The sequence below is a fragment of the Enhydra lutris genome, unplaced genomic scaffold (assembly GCF_002288905.1).
Source record: "Enhydra lutris kenyoni isolate GAN:26980312 unplaced genomic scaffold, ASM228890v2 scaffoldscaffold82, whole genome shotgun sequence".
NCBI lineage: Eukaryota > Metazoa > Chordata > Mammalia > Carnivora > Mustelidae > Enhydra > Enhydra lutris.
The window spans coordinates 2399164-2421385 of NW_019154166.1; the positions used below are offsets into that span (position 1 = coordinate 2399164).

The 22222-nt window shown below is 53.7% G+C and overlaps 1 protein-coding gene across 2 annotated transcripts in view; it reads left to right on the top strand.

The window, feature by feature from the left end:
• The first annotated feature begins 1866 nt into the window (after positions 1–1866).
• Positions 1867–22222, top strand: part of LOC111161163 (dynein axonemal heavy chain 2) — a 77179-nt gene continuing 56823 nt past the window's right edge. The window contains exons 1-13 of one of the 2 annotated variants that reach the window (XM_022524700.1): positions 1867–2059; positions 5765–5826; positions 7396–7566; positions 15475–15703; positions 16282–16392; positions 16568–16806; positions 17958–18149; positions 18618–18775; positions 19183–19270; positions 19773–19978; positions 20371–20500; positions 20752–20934; positions 21699–21913. In XM_022524700.1, coding sequence (XP_022380408.1) covers positions 1867–2059; positions 5765–5826; positions 7396–7566; positions 15475–15703; positions 16282–16392; positions 16568–16806; positions 17958–18149; positions 18618–18775; positions 19183–19270; positions 19773–19978; positions 20371–20500; positions 20752–20934; positions 21699–21913 — 2177 coding nt within the window. The remainder of the gene's footprint in view (positions 2060–5764; positions 5827–7395; positions 7567–15474; positions 15704–16281; positions 16393–16567; positions 16807–17957; positions 18150–18617; positions 18776–19182; positions 19271–19772; positions 19979–20370; positions 20501–20751; positions 20935–21698; positions 21914–22222) is intronic. The other variant, XM_022524701.1, reaches the window with a different exon arrangement.

Genomic DNA, 22222 nt, shown 5'->3' on the forward strand with positions numbered 1-22222 from the left:
TCCGGGGTCCCGCGGCAGCGCAGCTCGTGCTCTCAGCCCCAGCCCCGCCGGCCCGTGCTCGGACCAGACCCGGCCCGCCCCGGCCTGCCGGACACGGTGGCCGGCCCCGCTTCGCCGGCCCTTGCGGGCGCGGGTCCTCGCGGGGCGCACGCGGGCCGGGTCCGGCGGTCCGGCGGCCCGGCGGCCCGGCGGCCCGGCGGCGGAGCGGGGCTGCCCTGCGCCTGCGCCGTGGAGGCCGGGCTCGCGCCCTGGCCGCTCGCCCCTCCCTGCGCGGGGTTGCCTTGGCGACGCGTGCGGGCGCGGGCGGGAGCGGGGCTAGCCGGGCGCCTTCCCAGCTGGAGGGGCGGTCGGCCGGCCTAGGGTGGACAGGGTCGGCGTCGTGAGGTGTGTGTCGGGGGCAGAGAGGGGAGAAGGGGCCGTGGTGGGGGAGAGGGGCAGCCGGGTTGGGGCAGAGGGCGGCAGGGGCAGGTGTGGGGGGAGGGGAGAGGAAGGAGCGCTGGGGTCGGGACGCCGCGGCGGGGCGGGGGTGGGGGGCAGTTGTGGCCGTTGTAGGCAGGTGGCCGCGGGGGAGCTCGCTGGAGGACAGGGCCGGCTCCCCCGGGCGCTGGCGCGGGTCCCCAGGCCGGCCGAGCAGCCCCTCCAGGCGGGCCCGGGGGAAGAGCCCTGTGGGGAGGGTGCCCCCTCTCCTGGCCCGCGAACGCCCCTGGGGCTGCAGCCCGAGGCCGGGAAGCTTCTCTGGAGACCCGCAGCGCTGCTGCCGTTGGCTTTATCGATGCGTGGGCCCAGTAGGACGTTTTTCCTTCCAGCAAAGTCCACATCCTTCAGTCTGAAACTCCTAACCTGCGATCCCTGCCTGGGGCAGCCCGTGGGGCGGGAGGACAGCCACAGGTGGCTGTGGGCCTGGAGCTGGCTGCAGGAGGAATGCCCGGCAGCCGGCCCCACGTGGCCCCAGCGGTTCCCACAGCCGACAGGGGTACTCCCGCTTTCCCGAGAGCGAGAGCGAGGCCTTCTTCCCGCAGGGCCTTCTCCTGCAGACACAAGGCGGAATTGCACCTTGGGTGACTTTCCTCCTTGCTTCCCCCAGGCTGTCCTCAGGGCCCGAGGAACGGGGAGGATCTTGGTCTTCCTTGCAGGTTGGCCCAGAGTGACTGGGTCAGCTATGCCCAGAGACCTCTTCAGTACACGCAAAACAGGGTTCCTTCCCCCCACCCCAGCAATGAAAAATTAAAGCGACATGTCACAAATCCGGTTTTTCTCGGCTTAAGGAGGTTGCACATTTTAGTGTGGGTAGGAGGAAAATTTTCCATCTCCCCACCCCACCCTTGCAGGAGGTTATTAGTAAGCTGGGAGGAAAGGAGCTACATGGGAAAATCGTCCTGGTGTGTTTCGTGGACTTGACGTGGAGACACAGGGTGGGGAACCCAGGGGCAGTCTTCCCTTGCCCGGGCTTTGTCTCCCTCACCAGAGGCCCTGAGGGGTAAGGTGTTTGAGGGAGTGTACAACATCGCAGCTTATAGGTTTTTTCCCTCCTGATCTTCTGTTCCCACACTTCTGGGCAGAGAGACGGGTTCCTAAACCCTTCTTAGCGGGGTGTCTGTTAGAGGCTACTGTCTTCAGCTTCCATTCATTCCCAAAGCCTTTAAGGGACTCACTGCTTTTGGACTGAATGCTCTGAAGAAAGTGGGATTCTCCAGGGAAAGGAGTGGGGTCTGCAAGGTGCCTTGTGGTCCACGGCGCAGGGTGTGGGTATCCCCAGATGAGATTATGATACGAAGTTGGGGGGGTCTCAGTTTGTGTATTCAGAGCAGACAGGGTATGGGGGGCGGAGGTGGGGGTGGCTCAGGTGGTCGACCCCCAGCTGCCCGCATGCCTGCAGGTCCTGCCCACACCATGTCCAGCAAAGCGGAGAAGAAGCAGAAAGTGAGCGCCCGGGCAAGCAGTGGCCGTGGAGGCACCGGCAGGAGAACTACCCAGGAGGTGCTGGCCTCGCAGGCCGAGGAGAGCCTCCTGCCCTCCGAGGAGCCCCAGCCGGAGCCTGAGGCCCTCAAGGAGGAGCCTGGTGGGTACCTGCTGGGGTCGAGCTCAGAGGCAGAGTGTTTGCGTTTAAAGAGGATCCGAGGGCTGTTGCTTCTGGGTTAGAAGCTGGGGGTCGGTGGACTCTCAGGCCTGCTGCTGGGGTCCTTCTTCTGTGTCCGCCTTCCCCCGCAAATGCACCAAGAGCTCACCAGCCGGTGCTTTAACTTGGCCTCTGCCTCGGGGTTCCTCCTACCACACCGAAGAGGGTTTGATCTCTTCCTTCTTCCCATTTTCACCCTGGGTGGCAAAACAAATAATGTTTTTCTCCCATTAAGCCCATCACCATGGAGACCGCCTGCTTTGCCACCCTTTGAATCCTAAGCCTGACGGCTGCTTTCTCCCATCTGTTTCAAGCTCTGTAGCCCTGCCTTCCATTTTGGCAGGGGCGTCGGTCGGCTCAGGGGGTCGGGTTCAGGGCCACGAGAAAAGCAGCCTGATGTCTCCATGGGGGTGGGGGAGAAAAGAGTTTAAAGAGGCTGCCTCCTGCGGCTTAGATCCGAGGGACTCCGGCCCTGTGGGTTGGAAGGTTTGGTGTCCCTGGGCTGTCCCTTAGGAGCACCGGCCCATGCGGATACGACTATGAACTAAGCACAGGCCTCCTCTTTTCCATGGGTCTTCTTCTCATGGCTGGCAGCTTGTCGAGAGGGAGAGGAATGGAATCTCCTTTTGATATTAACAGCGGGGAGATTAGACATGGGTGTGGGAGAAGGGTCCGGGATCTGCGGGGTCCCTAGGATCCAGACGCTAGAAACCGGCAATTCTCTTGGAAGCATTGCAAGGGGGACCGGCTCCCAGAGGTTGGGTGGCCTGGAGCACAGGGGGGAAGCAGGAGATGCAGGAGGTTCAGTTTGGAGAACCCTCCAGTGGCGGAAGGGAAGGAGATTCTAGATGAAAGCACTAACCAGCAAATACAAAGATCCTGGGGCTTTCTGAGCTCTAAGCCTTTTATTGTTTGATGCATAACCCCAGCAGACGTTCAGAGAGGCCTGGGGCCTCTCTGCCAGCCCCAGAGCACACAGCAATCCCTGTCACCTTTGGGGTTGGGTAGGGATTGAGTCCTGTCCCACTGGAGACAGGGGGCCTGCTATGTCCAAGTGTTTGTGGTTTCCCCCCTCCCCACCCCCCAACAAATTTGTATGTTGAAATCCTACTGCCCAATGTGATGAGATTAGTGGGCAAGGCCTTTGAGAGGTGCTTATGTCATGGGAAGTGCTTACACCATGTCGTGGCCAGGATAAGTGCTTTAGGAAACTGGTTCTGAGATCCCTGGCCCCGTTCTTCCGTGTGAGAACACCACGAGAAGCCCGTGCCCCAGAAGAAGGCTTCCAGGGACCAGGCCAGCATCCTGATCTAGGACTTCAGGCCTTCAGAAGCGTGAGAAATAAGTGTCTGGTGTTTATAAGCCACCTGGTCTGTGGTATTTGTGATAGCAGGTGTTATCTGCTCTCATAGATGGGTGGAAAGAGGGTCGAAGACGCTTCTTGGTAAAGGTGGGCCAACGGTCTGTATTCACAACCTTTCCTTCCTTGAGTGTTTCTCCATTCCCATTAAGAAGAGAAGAAGGAGGGGCACCTGGGTGGCTCAGTGGGTTAAGCCTCTGCCTTCGGCTCAGGTCGTGATCTCAGGTCCTGGGATTGAGCCCTGCATCGGGCTCTCTGCTCAGCAGGGAGCCTGCTTCCCTCTCTCTCTCTGCCTACTTGTGAGCTCTCTCTGTCAAATAAGGTCTTAAAAAAATAAAATATTAAGAAGAAAAGAAGGACAGGTTTATAATTCCATATTTCTAATTTGAAAAGCTTTTTATTTTTTATTTTTTAAAAGATTTTTTATTTTATTTTTTTTTATTTTTTTTATTTTTTTTTTTTAGATTTTATTTATTTATTTATTTATTATTTGACAGACAGATCACAAGTAGGCAGAGAGGCAGGCAGAGAGAGAGAGAGAGGAAGGGAAGCAGGCTCCCCACTGAGCAGAGAGCCCGATGTGGGGCTCGATCCCAGGACCCTGGGATCATGACCTGAGCCGAAGGCAGAGGCTTTAACCCACTGAGCCACCCTGGCGCCCCTAAAAGATTTTTAAAAAAAAAATTATTTATATGGCAGATCACAAGTAGGCAGAGAGGCAGGCAGAGAGAGAAAGGAGGAAGCAGGCGCTCTGCTGAGCAGAGAGCCTGATGTGGGGGTCGATCCCAGGACCCTGGGATCATGACCTGAGCTGAAGGCAGAGGCTTTAACCCACTGAGCCACCCAGGCACCCCTGAAAAGCTTTTGAAGTAAAGATTCTATTTATTAGGGGGGGGCTTGAACACAAGCAGGGGGAGGGGCAGAGGAGGAGGGAGACACAGACTCCCTGCTGAGTAGGGAGACTGATGTGGGGCTCTATCCCAGGACCCTGAGATCATGACCTGAGCCGAAGGCAGCTGCTTTACCAACGGAGCCCCCCAGGCGCACCTCCCTCTTAGTGTTTCTTTCTGGAAGCTGGAGGGTCCTGTCCCCCAAGGTTCTCTGGTTCCATCTCATTTCTTCTTTTTAGCCCACGGCAGATGGGAAACCCACTGGTTCTACCCATCTCCCGTGTCAGCTACAGATCTGGAGGTAGAAAAAGGCCCTTCTGGGGATTACGGGTGAGCAGAGTGGGTGCCGTGGGAATGAGTGCCCTCGGCCTGGTCTTGGTTTGGAGAGAGGCTGCTTTCCGTGGGTGGGACTTGTCCGCGTGGGAAGATCAAGGAAGGCCGGAAGCTGAATGCCACCCCCCTACCCCCCAGGATAACCTTAACACTGCACTGCCCGCCTTCATGCCCCCCCAACTCTGCTCCTCCTCCCTCATCAGCTTTTCAAGAAAACGGAGATAGAATTCACTTACTGTAAAATTCACCCCTTTCAAGAGCACTTCCCTGATTTGGGGGGTACACAAAGCTTTTCAACCAGCACCACCAAGCGTATATTTCATCAGCTCCCACCAAGAAAGCCACATCAAGCGCCTTGAAAAATTGGCACCAGATAACCCGATATGTTTTTGTTTTTGTTTTGGAGACTGAAAGTGCATGTGCGGGAGGGAGGGAGGGGCAGGGAGAGAGGGAAAGTGGGAGGATCTCAAGCAGGCTCCACACTCAGTGCAGAGCCTGACAGGGGCCTAGATCTCACCGCCCGAAGATCATGACCTGAGCTGAAATGGAGAGTCAAATGCTCACCCGACTGAGCCACCCCTGGGTGACCCTGTGTCCTCACCACACCAGAGGCCAGGCTTTTTTAGCAGCCCCTCCCCCACATAGCCTGCTGACCACCAGTCCACTTCCTGTCTCTGTGGCTTTGCTGATTCTAAACATTTCACGTAAATGGAGTCACCCCGCCCGCGGTCTCTCAGGACTGGCTTCTTTCACCTCATGTCACATTTTCAAGGCTTGTCCGTGTTGAGGCTCAGAGGCTCGGAGGCTCCGTTTCTTTTCATAGCGGAGTCCCGGTCCACTGCCCTCTGTAGACCCATCGTCTGTCGATGGGCACTTGGGTTGTTTCCACCTTCTGGCTGCTGGGAAGGTTGCTTCTGGGAGCAGGGAGCTCGGAGCGGCTCTTGGAGTCCTGCCTCCAGTGCTCTCGGGGACACACCCAGCAGTGGAGTAGGGGGAGGTCATGGGGTGACTCTGGGTTTCAGTTTTGAAGGAATGCCTTCATCTTGGAATTTTTATTCTTCCCAGAGCCACAGTTGGAGGAACCCGAGGTAGAGAAGGAAGAATTCCAGGAGCCCGAGGTGGATGTGGTAAGTTAGGCTTTTCCGCCGAGATATTCCTCCCCGATAACCGGTGAATCAGAGGCTCAGTTGTTAAAATGGCGAATGAGGAATTTTTTTTTTTTTAAGATTTTATTTATTTATTTGACACAGAGAGAGATCACAAGTAGGCAGAGAGGCAGGCAGAGAGAGAGGGGGAAGCAGGCTTCCTGCTGAGCAGAGAGCCTGATGCGGGGCTCGATCCCAGAACCCCAGGATCACGACCCAAGCCGAAGGCAGAGGCTTTAACCCACTGAGCCACCCAGGCGCCCCAGTATGAGGAATTCTGTTCAGTCTGTCACTTGCTTCTGCTTACTCTCTCCTGCTCACCATAAATCTGTTCCACTGAGTAAAGGACAAAGTTGTCGGTGCCCCCCCCCCCCCCTGCAGGAGGAGAAGGGCTTTAAGTGAGGGACAGTTCTCGAAGCTTTTGCTTCTTTGTCTCCCCACCTGGAGTCACACTGGGGCTAGTTCAGTGTGTGCCGCTCGGCTGTCTTCCAGATGAATTGCGCATTCTGGCCTCACACGAGCTGCAAGCGTTTTCCAGGTCTGCGTGTTAGCAGTGTAGCCATAAACGCCCTATCTTTGCTATTTTTAATTGTATTTCTTTGATTTCAAGTGAAATTGGACGTTTTTTCATACTTTTGCTTTCTGAGTTCAATGACGTGACATGATTCACACCTCATAGGTTTGTCTGCGTGTTTATGTGGGGCCTTCTTAGAGCACCAAGTTTTCTTGACTTGGAAATGTTAAGTGAAAGAGACTTCCTTCTCATCTTCCAGGAGAACTGGGAGAAGGACAAGGTGACTCCCCCCGTTCATCTTCGCGTCTTCTAGTTTCCTAAAATATTTAAAGCTTATTTATTTTCTTTAGTAATCTCTATATCCAAGTGGGGCTTGAAGTCACGACCCTGAGATCAAGAGCCCTGTGTTCCTCTGACTGAGCCAGCCAGGTGCCCCAAGTTTCCTGAATTTATTAGTGGAGCTCTACAGATGAAATTTTTCCAAGTTATCAATTATAATTTATTTTTCATTGAATTGATGTGTTCTTTGATATTTCCCAGTCTTGTCTTTTCCCCTCCCTTCTTCTTCTCTCCTATGCCAGTTGGCTTTCCCGGGATATCTCATTTTACTTTGATACCCCAGAGAGGCTGCGGCCTTATCCTTTTCTGTGGCATGGCATCTTTGCTCCTGGTTGCTTGCTTTAGGCTAATATCCTACAGGTTCCCTCGACTTAGTTTTACTTTGAGGTTGAGGATTGCTTGACGATGTGTTTTTACAACCACAGGCATAAAGGAGATCTCTTGGGAAGATACTATCCCCCACTTTCCCTCTAGTGATCTCGTCTAGTTTTACTTGCAGAAGCAAGGGAATATGATTGTTTTGTTTCTTCAGAAGCTTGAAGCCTATCACTCAGTTCATTGTCAGCCTTCTGTTCACTGTTCCCGACCCCTCTGACTTCCCGTCTCCGTCTCCCATGTCCTCATGGGCACTTGTGAGTGGGAGAAATGACTCATCCTAACGGCTGTACCTGCCTCGGCTCTCTGCCCTCCTTCTGTAGAAGCCCCTTTTCCGGTCCCGAGCTGTGCTGACGGGACTAGCGGATGCCGTCTGGACAGCCGAGCACGACGCCATTCTGGAACACTTTGCCCAGGACCCTTCAGAGGTCATCCTCACCATCTACATCGACCCCTATATGGGGCTGAAGCTAGATCTGGGCATGCCTGTGCAGGTGGGTACCCTGCTCCCCCGACTCTGAGGCGGCCTGCCAGAGAGCTGAGGGTCATGCCTATCTCCGTCATCTTGGAGTCTTAGCTCCTGGACTGGAGGTCTCTTGAGCCTCACGGTGTGTCAGGAATCCGGCTTGGCAGTGGGATACAGAGGAGAAATAAGGAGGGTTTTGGTTTTGGTGATCTCATGGTCTAGTGGAGAAGATGGACACGTACAGAATATTGACTGTGTTATGATGCCATGGGCAGGGCTTTATGGGAGGTTGATGGGGACAACTGAGAGAGCCAGCAGACGGCTTGCAGGGGCTCGGCGACGGAGGTGACATTTCAGCTGGAGAGGAAAGGTAAATGGGATTTCAGCGAGTCTGGGTAAGAGCTGTTCTGGTAAAGAATACTTTATGTGAGAAGAAGAGCTTTGGGATATGATCCTGAAATGGTTGGGGGGGCAGTGTGTGGACAGCCTCGTATGTTAGGCTAGCGGTCCGGCCTCGCTCCGGGGAGCTAGGGAAGGGCTGCACAGACTAGGTAGATAACCGTTGACAATGTGGAAGATCCGCTAGCGAGGGGTAAACCACCAGGAGGGAGACGGTTAACGGACAGGTGTACAGTCGAACATTCGCGGTAGGCTCCGGGCGGCAGGGGTACAGGTCGTTATTGTTAAATTCTCATAACTCTCCTACATGTTTGGTGTTTCTGAAATAAAATGTTGGAAAAGAGAGAGGCTTTTGCATTGTTTTTATTGGCAGCACACGTACAAAAATCGAAACGATAAAAAACGTGAGTGTGGCCCAGTGTGGTGACACGACTTGTGGAATGTTCCAGATTAAACAAGAGCAAAAACAGACTGTCGCTTTTTCCTCTCCATGGGCAATCATCAGCTATAAGATGACATGGGAAAAAAGAGAAACAAAAAAAGATCCCATTCATAAAAGGAACAAAAATTTGCAAAAATGTGTAGGATTTATATGAAAGAAAGCAACTGTGTTGCAGGCCTTGTCAGAAAATCTGACTACACAGTGAGCCATATCCTGTTTCTAAGTGGAATCTTGATTATAAAGATCATTCCGTCCAAACAAATGCACCATTTTAACGCAACTCCAATCAAAGTGCCACAGTCCCCAGATCTCTTGTGTAAAGATTTTAAGATACATCCAGAAAAATGCAGGAAAAGGACAAAAGAACACGATGAAGAAGGAAAGTACTGAAGGAGAGCTGTGAATATGGAAATCTCGTATCTAACTGTAGTGATTAAAACAGAGCTGGGCGCCCGGCAGGCTCAGTTGGTGGAACATGTGAGTCCATCTCAGGGTCATGAGTTCAAGCCCTGTGTTGGGCATGGAGCCTCCATCAAATAAAATTAATATAAGATAAAATAAAAATAAAACAGAGTTGTCCTGGGCCAGGAATATATATCATAGGCACAACATTAAAGACACAAATATAGACGCATATATGTAATCATTTTCTATAAAAATTCCATTTAAAAATCTGTGGGGAAGAATGGATTATTCAATGAATAGGACTGGGAGATTTGGAAAACAAAGTTTTCCATTAAAAATCTATTTAGCTGGGGTGAGGGGGAAACAAGGCGATGTTGGTCAGAGGGTGTGGAATTTCTGACACCAAAACCAAAGGCAACCAAGCAAAACCAAGCAAGTGGGACCACATCAAATTAAAAAGCTTCTGCCTAGCAAGGCTTCTTCCATCCACAAAATGAAAAGGCAACATAAGGCATGGGAGAAAATAAGTACGAATCCTAGATCTGGTAAGAGGTTAATATCCAAAATATATATATATAAAAAAAAAAAACTCCTACAACTCAGTGGCAAAAAGAGCAAACAATCTGATAAAAAAATGAGCAGAAGGATTGAAGGGACATTTTTTTCGAAGAAGACACAGAAATGGCCAACGGGTATTGGAGAAAGCGTTCCAGATCACTCATCAGGGAAATGCAAATCAAAATCATAGCGAGATGCCATCTCCCACCTGTTAGAATCGCTGGCATCAAAAACACAAGAGATAACGCCTGTCGGAGAAGATGTGGAGAAGGGGGAACCCTTATGCGCTGTCGGAGGGATTGTAAGCTGGTGCCGCCACTAAGGAAAATGGTGTGGACATTCCTCAAAAATTTAAAAATAGGACCACCCTGTGATCCAGCAATCCACCTCTGGGTACACGGCCAGAGGAAATGAAAGGACTGCCTCGAGAAGTTCGCAGCGGCGCTATTTACAACAGCCAAGGCATGGGGACAGCCCGGGTGTCTGTTGATGGATGGAAGGATGAACAAAATTCTGTCCACATGCAGTGGAATAGTATTCGGCAACGAGAAGGAAAATCTTGCCGTTTGCAAAAACCTGATGGAACTCGAGGCCATTATGCTAGGTGACATAAGTCAGAAAGACAAATGCTATAGGATCTCACTTATATGTGGAATCTAGGGAAAAAATAATACTGTGTTATACATGATGTTTACTGAGAGGGTGAATCTTAAGTGTTCTCACTGCACACACACACACACACACACAGGAAAAGACAATGGGACCTCGTGAAATGCTGGACATATGAATTAGCTTGATTGTGGTGATCCTTTCACAATGTTTATGTATATCAAAACATCAAGTTGTACCCCTTAAATATATACAGCTTTTTATTTGTCAAATTCTGCCTTAATGAAGCTGAAGAAAATTTATTTGGTGTGCTGACATATACTTAAGATCGCGGACTTCCGGGTGTACTTTTGGGATAAGACGGCCCATTGAGGGGCGCCTGGGTGGCTCAGTGGGTTAAAGCCTCTGCCTTTGGATCAGGTCATGATCCCCACATCGGGCTCTCTGCTCCGCAGGGAGCCCGCTTCCTCCTCTCTCTCTGCCTACTTGTGATCTCTATCTGTCAAATAAATAAATAAAATCTTTAAAAAAAAGAAAAGACGGCCCATTGAAAGTTCCTTAAAAAATTATTACTCTTGATAAAATGGGCAAGAAGTAAAACCAGAAGAAGAAGTGAAGGAGGAGGAGGAAGAGGAAGGGGAGGAAGAAGAAAGAGAAAGAGAAGGACACACTCAAGAGTAGAGAAGAAGCGTGATCTAATCTAATCAACTTAAAAAGGAGGTGACCAATGAAAGGTCTGTGCACTGAGTTAGGGACACCGTCCTCCCCATGGAAATGGTGGACCCCCAGCAAGATGGGAACTTCAGCTGGACATTGAACAACATCTGGAAAGGGAGAAGGAGCCCAGGTATTTTTAACAAAGATTTTACACTGTCTGAGATGCGCCTTAACCCCCTGCCCATCCTGTCATGTATTTCTCTTAGGCTAGAGAGAAGTGAACAGGACGTAAAAGACCCAGTCCTTTCCCTTTCACTTCGAGGTGGGGAGAAGGAACTGGGCTCTCAGAGCAGGACATCAAGGAATCACCCAGCAGACGGCAGAGCAGAGCAGGACGGATTCGCGGAGCTGCTCAAGCATGAAGACAGAAATTACATGGCAACGGGAAGCGTCTTACATCGAGGGCAAAAACCTGGAACAAAGCAGGCAGAGAACAGGGGAGCAGAAGGAAATCCACCAGCACCAGGTTCCAGTACGACTTACTAAGAGCGTGAATTCAATTTTTCAAACACAGAGAGACGAAATGCTGCCATATGAGAGAGAGAGAGAAAAGGGAGATTGCAGATCTTAGGAAATAAAGCTGCATGCTCGCAAACGCGTGGGTTAGAAACAGCAAGGCACTGACCGGCTGTTGCTGCAAGTGTGAGTTGCCGCAAAAGGGAGGCTCGAGATAATTACAGGGCGCGGGGAAGAGAAAGCCAATGACAACATAATTAGGGAAAAGTTAACGAGACAGGGTGATCTAATACAGAGCCCCGAGGAAGGAAACAATGTAAGTTTCAAGAAGATACAAAGAATGTCCCAGACCCGCAGCAGGAGCTGAATGGGGGGCTTGAAAGCAGGTACTTCCTTCCGCGAAATTTGTTTTGCGACGTGTCATGCCAACACACATCTTAGGCAAGCGCTAAACTCCAAGGAAATTAATTCTTTAGGAACATCACCAACCTGGCATTCCTGCCAAGAATATTCAACTTGAATCGAATAATGAGGGAACAATCAGAGGAATCCAAATCGAGGGACATTTTGGAAAACAACCAGCCCGAACCGTTGGAAAGATCAATGCCACAGAGGAAAGACAAAGGCTCGGGGACTGCAGAATTCGAGGGGACTGAGGACAGATGACCCCGTGCGATCCTGGGTTGGGTCCAGGGTGGCAGAGAACAGCTGTAGACGACATTATCTGGACCACTGGGAGAGCTGAGTACGTCTGGTGTATCGTGTAAGGCATTATAGGAAGTTTAATTTTCTGAGTGTGGTAATGACAGTGTGGGGTATATTGGAGAAGATCCTCATTTCGGGGGGGCCGTGTGCTAACATATTTAAGGGTGCAGTGTGGCGCGACATCTCACTCTCTAATAGCTTGGTGGGGAGAGGGAGAGAGAGAGTCGCCCTGGAGCACACGTGGGGCAAAACATGAACAGTCGGTGCCTCCAGATGATGGGAATGTTGTTCACTGCACTTTTCTTGCAATTTTTCGGTGAGTTGGAATTATTTTCAAAATAAAAATTTGGGAAAGAATTATTTAGCCCTCTAGTCAAAAATGCAAATGGTCTACGGAGAGGAGGCTGGTAGCAGACTTCTTCGATCTCCCGGGAGAACAGCCTCAAAGAGTTCTCCAGGAGGGGCAGTGGGCCCCCCGACGTTTTCATTCCCAGCCGGGATGGTCAAATACGTAGGCAACGAGTGCGTCGTCCTTTTCAACCTTGAAAGAACCCTGCCGTATAAAACAGAAATGAAGCAATCAGTGGAAAAATCTAGTCCCTTCAGCCATGAACCAAACGGGGGTGGGGGGGTTGGGGGGCTGCCCAGCTCCGTTGGAAGATTGCGCAACTCTTTATCTCAGGGTTGTGAATTTGAGCCCCACGTTGGGTGGAGAGACGACTTAAAAATAAAATCTTAAAAAAAAAAAAAAAGAACCAAATAAAGAACTGGGGAATAGAGAATCTACGAGCATTCAATTCATTTAAGTAAACACCAGCACTAAATGACCACGGGCATTGCTGTTATGCTGTGGCATGCAAATGCCGCCGCTGGAGAGGGTAAATATAACAAAATAACACACACAGAGCAGGGCTGAGCAGGAGACCCGGGGTGAGGTGCTGGTGTCCTTGTTTCTCAAAGCAGCCAGTCACTAGGACCTCACGTTGAAAGGCAGTGGAAAATGAACCTCAAAAATTCTTAAAGGTTTTTATTTATTTATTTAGAGTATGCGAGTAGGGGGAGGGGCAGAGGGGAAGAAGTGGATTCTGGGCGGAGTGCAGACCCCACTACGGGGCTCGATCTCATGATCCTGAGCTCGTGACCTGAGCTGAAACCAAGGATTGGATGCTCAACCGAATGAGCCATCCAGGTGCCCTGAACCTCAATAGTTTTAATAATCTCATATGATTTTAGAAAGAGGTCTTTCAGAAAGAAGTCTCTCTTGCTGGTGAAGAAACACTTATTGAAGCTCGGTGATGCCTGTGTTTTATTCACACCGGAGTCTTTATTCTATTAAATCCAAGTAGGGACGCCTGGGTGGTTCAGTCGGCGGAGCGTCTGCCTTTGGCTCAGGGTCCTGGGATCGAGTCCCACACTGGGCTCCCCACTCACCGGGGAGTCTACTGCTCCCTCTGCCTTTGCCTGCTGCTCCCCCTACTCATGGACGCGCTCTCACTGTCAAATAAAGAATACAATCTTTAAAAGAAAGGAAAAAAATAAACCAAGTAAAATTAAATCTAATATTTTTTTTTAAAAAGGTTTTATTTATTTGAGAGAGAGAGAGCATGAGAGGTGAGAAGGTCAGAGAGAGAAGCAGACTCCCCGCGGAGCTGGGAGCCTGATGTGGGACTCGATCCTGGGACTCTGGGATCATGACCTGAGCCGAAGGCAGAGGCTTAACCTACTGAGCCACCCAGGCGTCCCTAAATCTAATACTTTTAATAAAAAATAGCACGATCCTTTCTGCAATGACCTTTAATTTGTTCTGTTCGTGTTGGTCTGTAGAAAGATGTCTAGAATAACATTTTCTGTAAAGCGAACAGCAGTGTGTCTGGGTGGTGGAATTGTAGATGACAGTTTAGCTGTCACACTCTTCTGTATTTCAGTTATTTATAATACATGTACGTCATTTTTTAAATGACAAGACTTCTTTTTTGTTTAGTTTTATTTATTTTTATTTTTAAAGATTTTATTTATTTGACAGAGAGAGACACAACAAGAGAGGGAACACAAGTAGGGGGAGTGGGAGAGGGAGAAGTAGGCTTCCCGCTGAGCCGGGAGCCTGACGCCGGGCTCGATCCCAGGATCCTGGGATCAGGACCTGAGCCAAAGGCAGACGCGTAACGTCTGAGCCACCCAGGCGCCCCTAAGGCTTCATTTTTAAATGCTAAGGCCTTACTTCACCTTCCTTTCTTTTTCTTTTTTTTTTTTTTGTTTTAAGATTTTATTTATTTATTTGACAGAGAGAGACACAGTGAGAGGGAACACAGGCAGAGGGTGTGGGAGAGGGAGAAGCAGGCTTCTGGCTGAAGCAGGGAGCCCGATGCGGGGCTCAATCCCAGGAATTTGGGATCATGACCTGAGTTGAAGGCAGATGCTTAAAAACTGAGCCACCCAGGCGCCCCTAAACAGTAAGACTTTAAAGATTTTATTTTTGAGTACTCTCTACACCCAGTGTGGGGCTTGAACTCACGACCCCGAGACCAAGACTCGCCGCTCTTCTCACTGAGCTGGCAGGCGCCCCAAGAGTCTGTTTCTTGGTTTCTCTCTCACACTTTTTCCCTTTCCTCATTTGTTTTGTTTCTTAAATACCACCCATGAGTAAAATCATATGGCATTACATATGTATATCATTTTAACAGAAATAATGGTGTTAAGCTTTTTGAAAAAAAAAAAAAACCTCGAAATGCCAAAATTTAACTCTGGGTAGTGGGAAGATGGGTGATTATTAAATTTCTTCTTTGTGCTTTATTTTCATTATTAAAAGTCACATACAGAGGCGCCTGGGTGGCTCAGTGGGTTAAGCCGCTGCCTTCGGCTCAGGTCATGATCTCGGGGTCCTGGGATCGAGTCCCGCATCGGGCTCTCTGCTCAGCAAGAAGCCTGCTTCCTCCTCTCTCTCTCTCTGCCTGCCTCTCTGTCTACTTGTGATCTCTCTCTGTCAAATAAATAAATAAAATCTTTAAAAAAAAAGTCACATACATTATAAAGAACTGGTACAAAAGCAGGCACACACGAGAAGTGAATCTGATCTTCAGGAGGAATGGCTTTTCTAGGCATGTAGAAGTCAGGAACTTTAAGGGGATAATAGAAGGTCACACCGTGTCTGAATGTGCACATCAGCACCAGCCACACAGAGTCACCAGAAGACAGACCGAGGGGTGAATGAGACATTGGGCGGCAGGGGTGTGCCGCCGAAATGGGAGACCCCGGACAGCCGCCTCTGACCTCCTTTCTTTCTCGTTTCTGGCTACAAGGGCTTCCTCCATTCAATTCTTTTCCTTCTATCCAACCCGCCCAACATTCACTGAGTATCTAACACGTCCCGTCAACCGTGCGAGGTCCTGGAGTGAAGCAGGACAGAACACACAGTCCCTACCTTCAAGGCGCGCGCTCTGCATTTCCTCCCTGCCGGTCTGGGTATGGACTCCACTGTGTCCCCAAAAGAAATAGGAAGCCCTTCGCGTTCCATTTGGGGAAGGATCAGGATAGGCTAAGGGGATGGAACGAAGGACTCAGCCAGGCGTTCCCGATGGGCGTCCCAGATTCCGCTGTGTGCCATGCGGGGGCTGGAGACCCATCTCCCGTCTACTGTCTTCCATGCAGACTCAGAACCAGATTGTCTACTTCATTCGCTGCGCACCGGTTCCCATCACCCCGGAGAACTTTGAGGCAACTGTGCAGTTTGGGACCGTGCGGGGCTCCTACATCCCAGCCCTGCTGCGGCTGCTCAGTGGGGTCTTTGCCCCCCAGATCTTTACAAACACGACCTGGCCCGAGAGCATCCGGAATCATTTTGCTTCTCATCTGCACAGATTCTTGGCCTGCCTGACAGGTGAGCAGAAAACCTCGAGGGCCTCGTTTCTCTCCGGTGTTGCACTGACAGGAGGGTGAAGGAGGCGGGTGGGAGCATCATCCCGGGGGCCCGTGCGCCGTGGCACGGAGAAGGCACCCATATGTGCTTGTTGAACGAGTGGCTCAGGGAGCAGAAACTGCCTTCCAGTACAGATGCAGTTTTCTGCTGTAGAAAGTGGGCCAGACCTGCCCAAAAGTAGAGTTGGATATTTCCAAGAGTACACGTGGGGTAAGGGGAGATGCAGGTGGGGGGGGGGTTTCCTGAGGGGAAGGTGTGTGTCACACCAGAGAATGTGGAGGACATGGTACAGCTCTTTGACCTTATTTTGTAATCATCTCTTATTTTACCTCAATGAGGGTTCCCTCTTGCCTTCTGTCATTTTCCCTCTTGATAGCCACCCCCCACCCTGGCCCCGAAAAATGCTGAGTCATCATTTCTTTTGGCGGGTCTCCTGAAATCCACCATCCTAGCGGGGCCCCAGTCCGTGAGCTGTGATCGCGGCTGGGATGGCATGAACTCACCCCCCGTGAACTTCCGTGGTCCTGTCCTGTCCTTAGATACTCGGTACAAACTGGAGGGGCACACCGTGCTCTATATTCCTGCGGAGGCCATGAACGTGGCGCCCGAGGTGGTGGTGAAGGACAAGGAGCTGGTACAGCGGCTGGAGAGTGAGTGGCCGGCAGTGCCAGGGTGTCGTGGGTGCTCCGGGAGAGGAGAGGGCCCGATGCAGAGAAAGGGGCCGGGTTAGGAGGGCTGCGTCGTCAGTCAGTCGGTGGCAGAGGGAAGGACACGACTGGGGAGCAGCACAGAGAAGTGTAAGGCGTTTTGCATTCTCCCCCGCAGCCTCCATGATCCACTGGACCCGGCAGATAAAGGAGGTGCTCAATGCCCAGGAGTCTGTGGAGATGGGAGAAAATTTAGGTCCGCTGGAGGAGATTGAGTTCTGGCGCAACCGGTGCATGGACCTGTCCGGCATCAGTAAGCAGCTGGTGAAGGACGGCGTGAAGCATATTGAGTCCATCCTGCGTCTTGCCAAGTCCTCCTACCTTGCGCCCTTTATGAAGCTGGCCCAGCAGATCCAGGTGCGTGAGCGGGCCTAAGGACGGAGGCTTAGCGCCGGGGGGATAGCGGTGGGGACAGTCGCTAGTCGGGCGCAAGCAGAGGGAGCCAGCGGAGTCCTCCACAGTGGAGGCGGGCCCCCAGTGTTTGGACCTGCACTTGGGGAGGGTACAAACGTGGTGGGACGCAGGGTCCCAGGGAGCTCACGGAGTAGGTAGGGAGACTCCAACCCACACGGAGCATCCTCTGTGAGCCCAGCCCCTACTGTCCGGCTCAGAAAACCAGGCTTGCACAAAGCAGGACCCCCAGATGGCACGGGGTCAAAGGGGAGCCCACAGTGGTCAGCCAAGAGAACTGTAAGATAAATACACAAAACACAGATTCGAGGGGCACCTGGGGGGCTCAGTCGTTTGGGTGTCTGTCTTTGGCTCGCCTCATGATCCCGGGGTCCTGGGATCGAGCCCCGCATCAGGCTCGCTGCTTGGTGGATAGCCTGCTTCTCCCTCTCCCTCTGCTGCGCCCCTGCTTCTGCTTTCTCTCTCTCTCTCTGTCAAATGAATAGATGGAATCTTAAAACAAAACAAAACAAAAAGAATGGATTGGCACATCATCCTATAAAATATCAACAAAAAAATAAATTCAGTCAAGTACGACAAGCTGATTATGTTAGTGTTGGGGACAGCAGCAGGCAGGGTGCTCTGCGGAATGTGGGCGTGGAGGGCTTCCCTCCCCCAGTGGGATGTGGCGCTCGGGGGTAAGGGAGCTGAGCCACGGTAGGTGGAGAAGTCTAGAAGCCTGGTGGAGAACAGGGTAAGGGCGCTGGATGAAATGAGGTGAGCGGGGGTGCTGGTGAGTACAGACCTCATGTGGGATTCTGACATTGGCTGGGGAACCGGAGGAGTGGACACAAAGCCCGAGCTAATGGGGTCTAATGGGGGGACAGGCTCACCGTGAGAAGAGTCACAGGGACACTGTGGTGGGAACTAGCTCTCGAGTGAGGGCAGACAGCTGGGCACCCCGGTCTGGCGGCCCCGCAGAGCTGAGATGCTCGCTCCTAGGTTTCGAGAGAGGCCGCTCAGGGCGGGTCCCCCCCCTCCCCGGGTCAGCGGTGCTTGCTTTGAACCAGTTCTTGCCCACGGCCAAGTCTGCTCTCCCCATCCTTCTTCACTGCCAGGATGGTTCCCAGCAAGCGCAGTCGAACCTGACGTTCTTGTCGATCCTGAAGGAGCCCTACCAGGAGCTGGCCTACATGCGGCCCAGAGACATCTGCAGTAAACTCCCCAAGCTCATCAATCTCATCCGCATCATCTGGGTCAACTCTCCACACTACAACACGCGGGAGAGGCTGACCTCCCTCTTCCGGAAGGTGTGTGTGTGCTCGGGGTGGGGGGCGCGGGGGGCACGAGCGGATTTGCTGGAGACCCGGGAGTTCATGCAGTAGGAAGCATGCGGTGAAAGGGGCGAGGAGGGCTCAGGGGTCAGACAGAGACCATGGGCTTCTGCCTGCTTCTCCCACCCCAGGGTGCTCTGTGTTGGGGCCTGGGCCGCACAGCTCACTTTGGGATGGGGTAGCCAAGGCGGGAAGACGACCTTTGAGAAGGGGGGAAGCGCGGCGGGGGAGGCGGGGAGGACGGATCCCAGGCTGAGTGCTCGCTGGGAAGTGAGCTGGGCTGAGTTGGGGGGGTGCAGGTAGAGCCCCAGGGGGTACCCCCCCACCGCCACCCACACCTGCTGGGTATCAGGAGCGCAATCAAGCCTGGGAGGCTGAGACCCAAGGCCTGAGGCCGGCGGGGAGACTCGGACCGCGAGCGGGGGTTGTCCGTCCCTCCTGCAGATGAGCAACGAGATCATTCGCTTGTGCTGCCACGCCATCTCTCTGGACCGCATCTTCGAGGGCTATGTCACTTCCAGCAGGGAGGACCTGCAGGGCTGTATCACCTGCTGTCAAGCCTGGAAAGATCACTACCTGAGGGCCGTGCAGATGCATACCCAGTGAGACCTGGTCCCCGCCGACCCCGGCTGGGTCTCTAACCCCCATGGTTCCTCCTGAAGCCAGAGCGGCCCCTCTCCCTTGCACTTTTCAAAAGCCTACGGATTCCGTTTCCCTAGACCTGGTCCCCGTTTCCTCTCTGGGTATAGCTGTCCTAGCTCCTGGCCCTCCGTTCTGCTGCTTCTCGTAACCGTCCTCCCCGAAATTCTGTCACGTGCAAACCTTCTTCCTGAATGGAGATGCTTGTCTGCTCATCTTGCCTTTTTTCCTCAGTTCTGCAGGAGAGCTGCATCTCGGGGTCCCTTTTTCTAAGCCCCCCCTCCCTGGACTCCTGGTTCTAGCTTTGCATAGGGAGGCTGGTCCCTGGCATCCCTCCGCCTGCATTCAGTCCGTCTTTCTGCGAACGCAGGTTCTCCAGCCGGGGCTGGGTGCTGGATCAGACCAGCATATTCGCCCAGGTGGATGCCTTTGTGCAGCGCTGCAAGGACCTCACTGAGGTGGGCAGACCTGGGGGAGGCAGAACAGAGTCCCAGGGGGCTCTGGACCCGGCGGGGGGTTGGGCGGGAGGGGCGCAAGCCCCGCAGGCTCTTTCCCAGGACTGTGTAGACTGTTGCCAGTCTCAGGGCCCTGGTATCTCGCCGTTCATTCGTCGGCCAAAGCTCCTCCCGCAGCTCCTTGCTCCTGGTGGTCCTCCCTGGTGGTGTATTTATTTATTTTTAAAAAGATTTTATTTACGTATTTGACAGAGAGAGAGATCACAAGTAGGCAGACAGGCAGGCAGAGAGGGGGAAGCAGGCTCCCTGCTGAGCAGAGAGCCCGATGCGGGGCTCGATCCCAGGACCCTGAGATCATGACCTGAGCCAAAGGCACAGGCTTACCCAATGAGCCACCCAGGTGCCCCGTCCCTGGTGTTTTAGACACTCCAAGCTGGCTGGAGTGCCCAGGCCTGACAAGGTCAGAAGAGGGAGCAGCGTCCCCCTCATGCAGGCCTTGTTTCAGGTGTGCGACTGCCAGTACCACTTCGCCCGCTGGGAGGACGGCCAGCAGGCTCCGCTCCCCTGTTTCTTCGGGACCCAAGGGCCCCAGATCACACGGAACTTGCTGGAGATCGAGGACATCTTTCACAAGTATCTCAATATGCTGCGGGCTGTCCGTGGGGGCATCCTGGACGTGAAGAACACGTCCTGGCACGAGGACTACAACAGGTTGGTGGGGGCCCGGGCGGCTGAGCGGGGCGCAGGAAGGGAGGCATGGGGGCGAGCGCCAAGCAGCGCGTGCAGGTGGCAAAGCCAGGCAGGAAGGAGCCACCGCTCAGACGCAGGGTCCGGGCTGGAGTCCCCCTGGGTCGCGAGCTGCTAGGTGACTCTGGCAGCCCATCCCTCCGTCAGGCCCATTGCCTTGTCTAACAAAGCCAGCGTGACCCTGTGTCATTCTAGGCCGCAGACGACGAACGCACCTAACGCTCCGTGTGCCTGGCACGGGGTGGGGGGGTCGCCCTCAGCGGGCACCGGGGATTCTTATTTGGGGGCGGGGGAGGTGGGTTGTCCTCAGGGCCCGCAGCGGTGCCGCCAGTCCCCACACTCCTCTGCTGGTGCAGGTTTCGTAATGGAGTCAAGGACCTGGAGGTGATGACTCAGAACCTGATCACCTCTGCCTTTGAGTTAGTCCGGGATGTGGAGCAGGGAGTGCTGCTGCTGGACACCTTCCACAGGCTGGCCACGCGGGAGGTGCCGCCACCCTCCTGGCCGCCGCCCCCCCCCCCCCCCCCCCCCCCCCCCCCCCCCCCCCCCCCCCCCCGGGCCGCCTCCGCCCGCGCCCCCTGTGTGCCCTTCAGTCCCAGCCCCCTGCATGCCCTTTCCCGCGTCCTCTGCTCCCTGCGTGTCCCTGTCCTGATGGCTAGGGAGCAAGCCTCCTTGCGCAGCCTGGGGAAGGGGGTGGGACCCCCAGGCCGAGTGGTCAGGCCCCTCCCCTTCCTCAGGCCATCAAGCGCACCTATGACAAGAAGGCGGTAGATCTCTACATGCTATTCAACAGTGAGCTGGCCTTGGTGAACCGCGAGCTGAGCAAGAAGTGGCTGTACCTGGAGCCCTACAGGGCCCAGTACTCGGGGCAGGCGTACTGGATGCGGATCCTACGGCATCGCATCGACAGGGTCATGAACGTGAGCTCTGGGGAGCCCGTGGAGGTCGCACACTGCGCCACACGCCTGCAGGGGTGGGGCGTGCCCCCTCCCCAGTTTCCCCGAGAGTCTTCCCTAGGGGCCGGGGGAGGGGAGCGCCAGTGCCGGCGGGGAGGGGGCCACAGCTTCCGAGGCTCATGATGGCGGGTGTGGTTGGCGGACACGGGTCATGGCAGGCCTTGGCCATCAAGGCGGGGAGGAGGAGTAGGGTGGGCCTCCGGGAAGCTGGGCCACCAAGAGGAGTATGTACAAGCCCAGGATCCAGAGAGCTGGACAGGCCCTGCGAGGACCTTGTCCTGCTACAAGAACCGCACAAGGAAACAGGAGAAAATGCCCCTGATAGGCCTTTTGGGGAATGTAGTTTGCAGGCTACCGAGGGGCCTGGCATCGTGTAATTGGTTCTGGGTGAGAATAAGGTGTCTTCCCGGTGTCTGAGCTTGGACTGTGGTGACCAAGGGCTCATACTGGATTTCAGCCTCATCCCTCTCCAACCCTCACGTCCTGTAATGTCCTTTCTTAGCCAACTTTTGCTGAGCTGAACCTCTGCTTCCCTTCATGCTATGATCCCCTCTCTCTCATGCCCTGGTGTCCTCCTCTCACCCTGCTGTGTGGCCCCGTGACCCCCCTGAGTGGTCAGAGCGGGCCTCCCTGGCTAGCCGCAGGCCTGGTGGGTGCGTGGTGTGCGAGACCGGACGGTGGGGGACGGTGGCTTGTGGGCTCCGGCCACCCGTTGTCCCTCCCCTCAGTGTCTTTCCAGTGCCCACTTCCTGCCCCACATCGGAAGTGGAGAGGAGAGCGCGCACACCTACCAGCAGATGGTTCAGGCCATCGACGAACTGGTCCGGAAAACCTTCCAAGACTGGACGCTAACAGTGGACAAGGACTGCATCCGGCGGCTGGACACGCCGCTGTTACGAGTCAGCCAGGAGAAGCCGGGCATGCTAGATGTCAACTTTGACAAGTACGAGACCCAGTGGGACTCCTTGCCCCGCTGAGCGCGTCCCCTGCTCACTCCAGAGCTCAACTGCTGTCTCTTGGTTCCACGTGTGGTTCTGGTTTCCAACTCTCCTGTGCCACGCAGGGGGAACACCACCACCTCCGGCCTCTGATTCCTCCGCCCTTGGTTCTCCAAAATAACCCATCCCAGGGACCCACTGGCCCGTGATGTAGGTGTGCGGCCACTAGATGGCCTCGGCGGCCCAGCTAAGTCACCCCGGCCACAGGCAAGGACCTGGCAGGGTTGGCGGGTCACGCTGTCTCCCACAGCTTT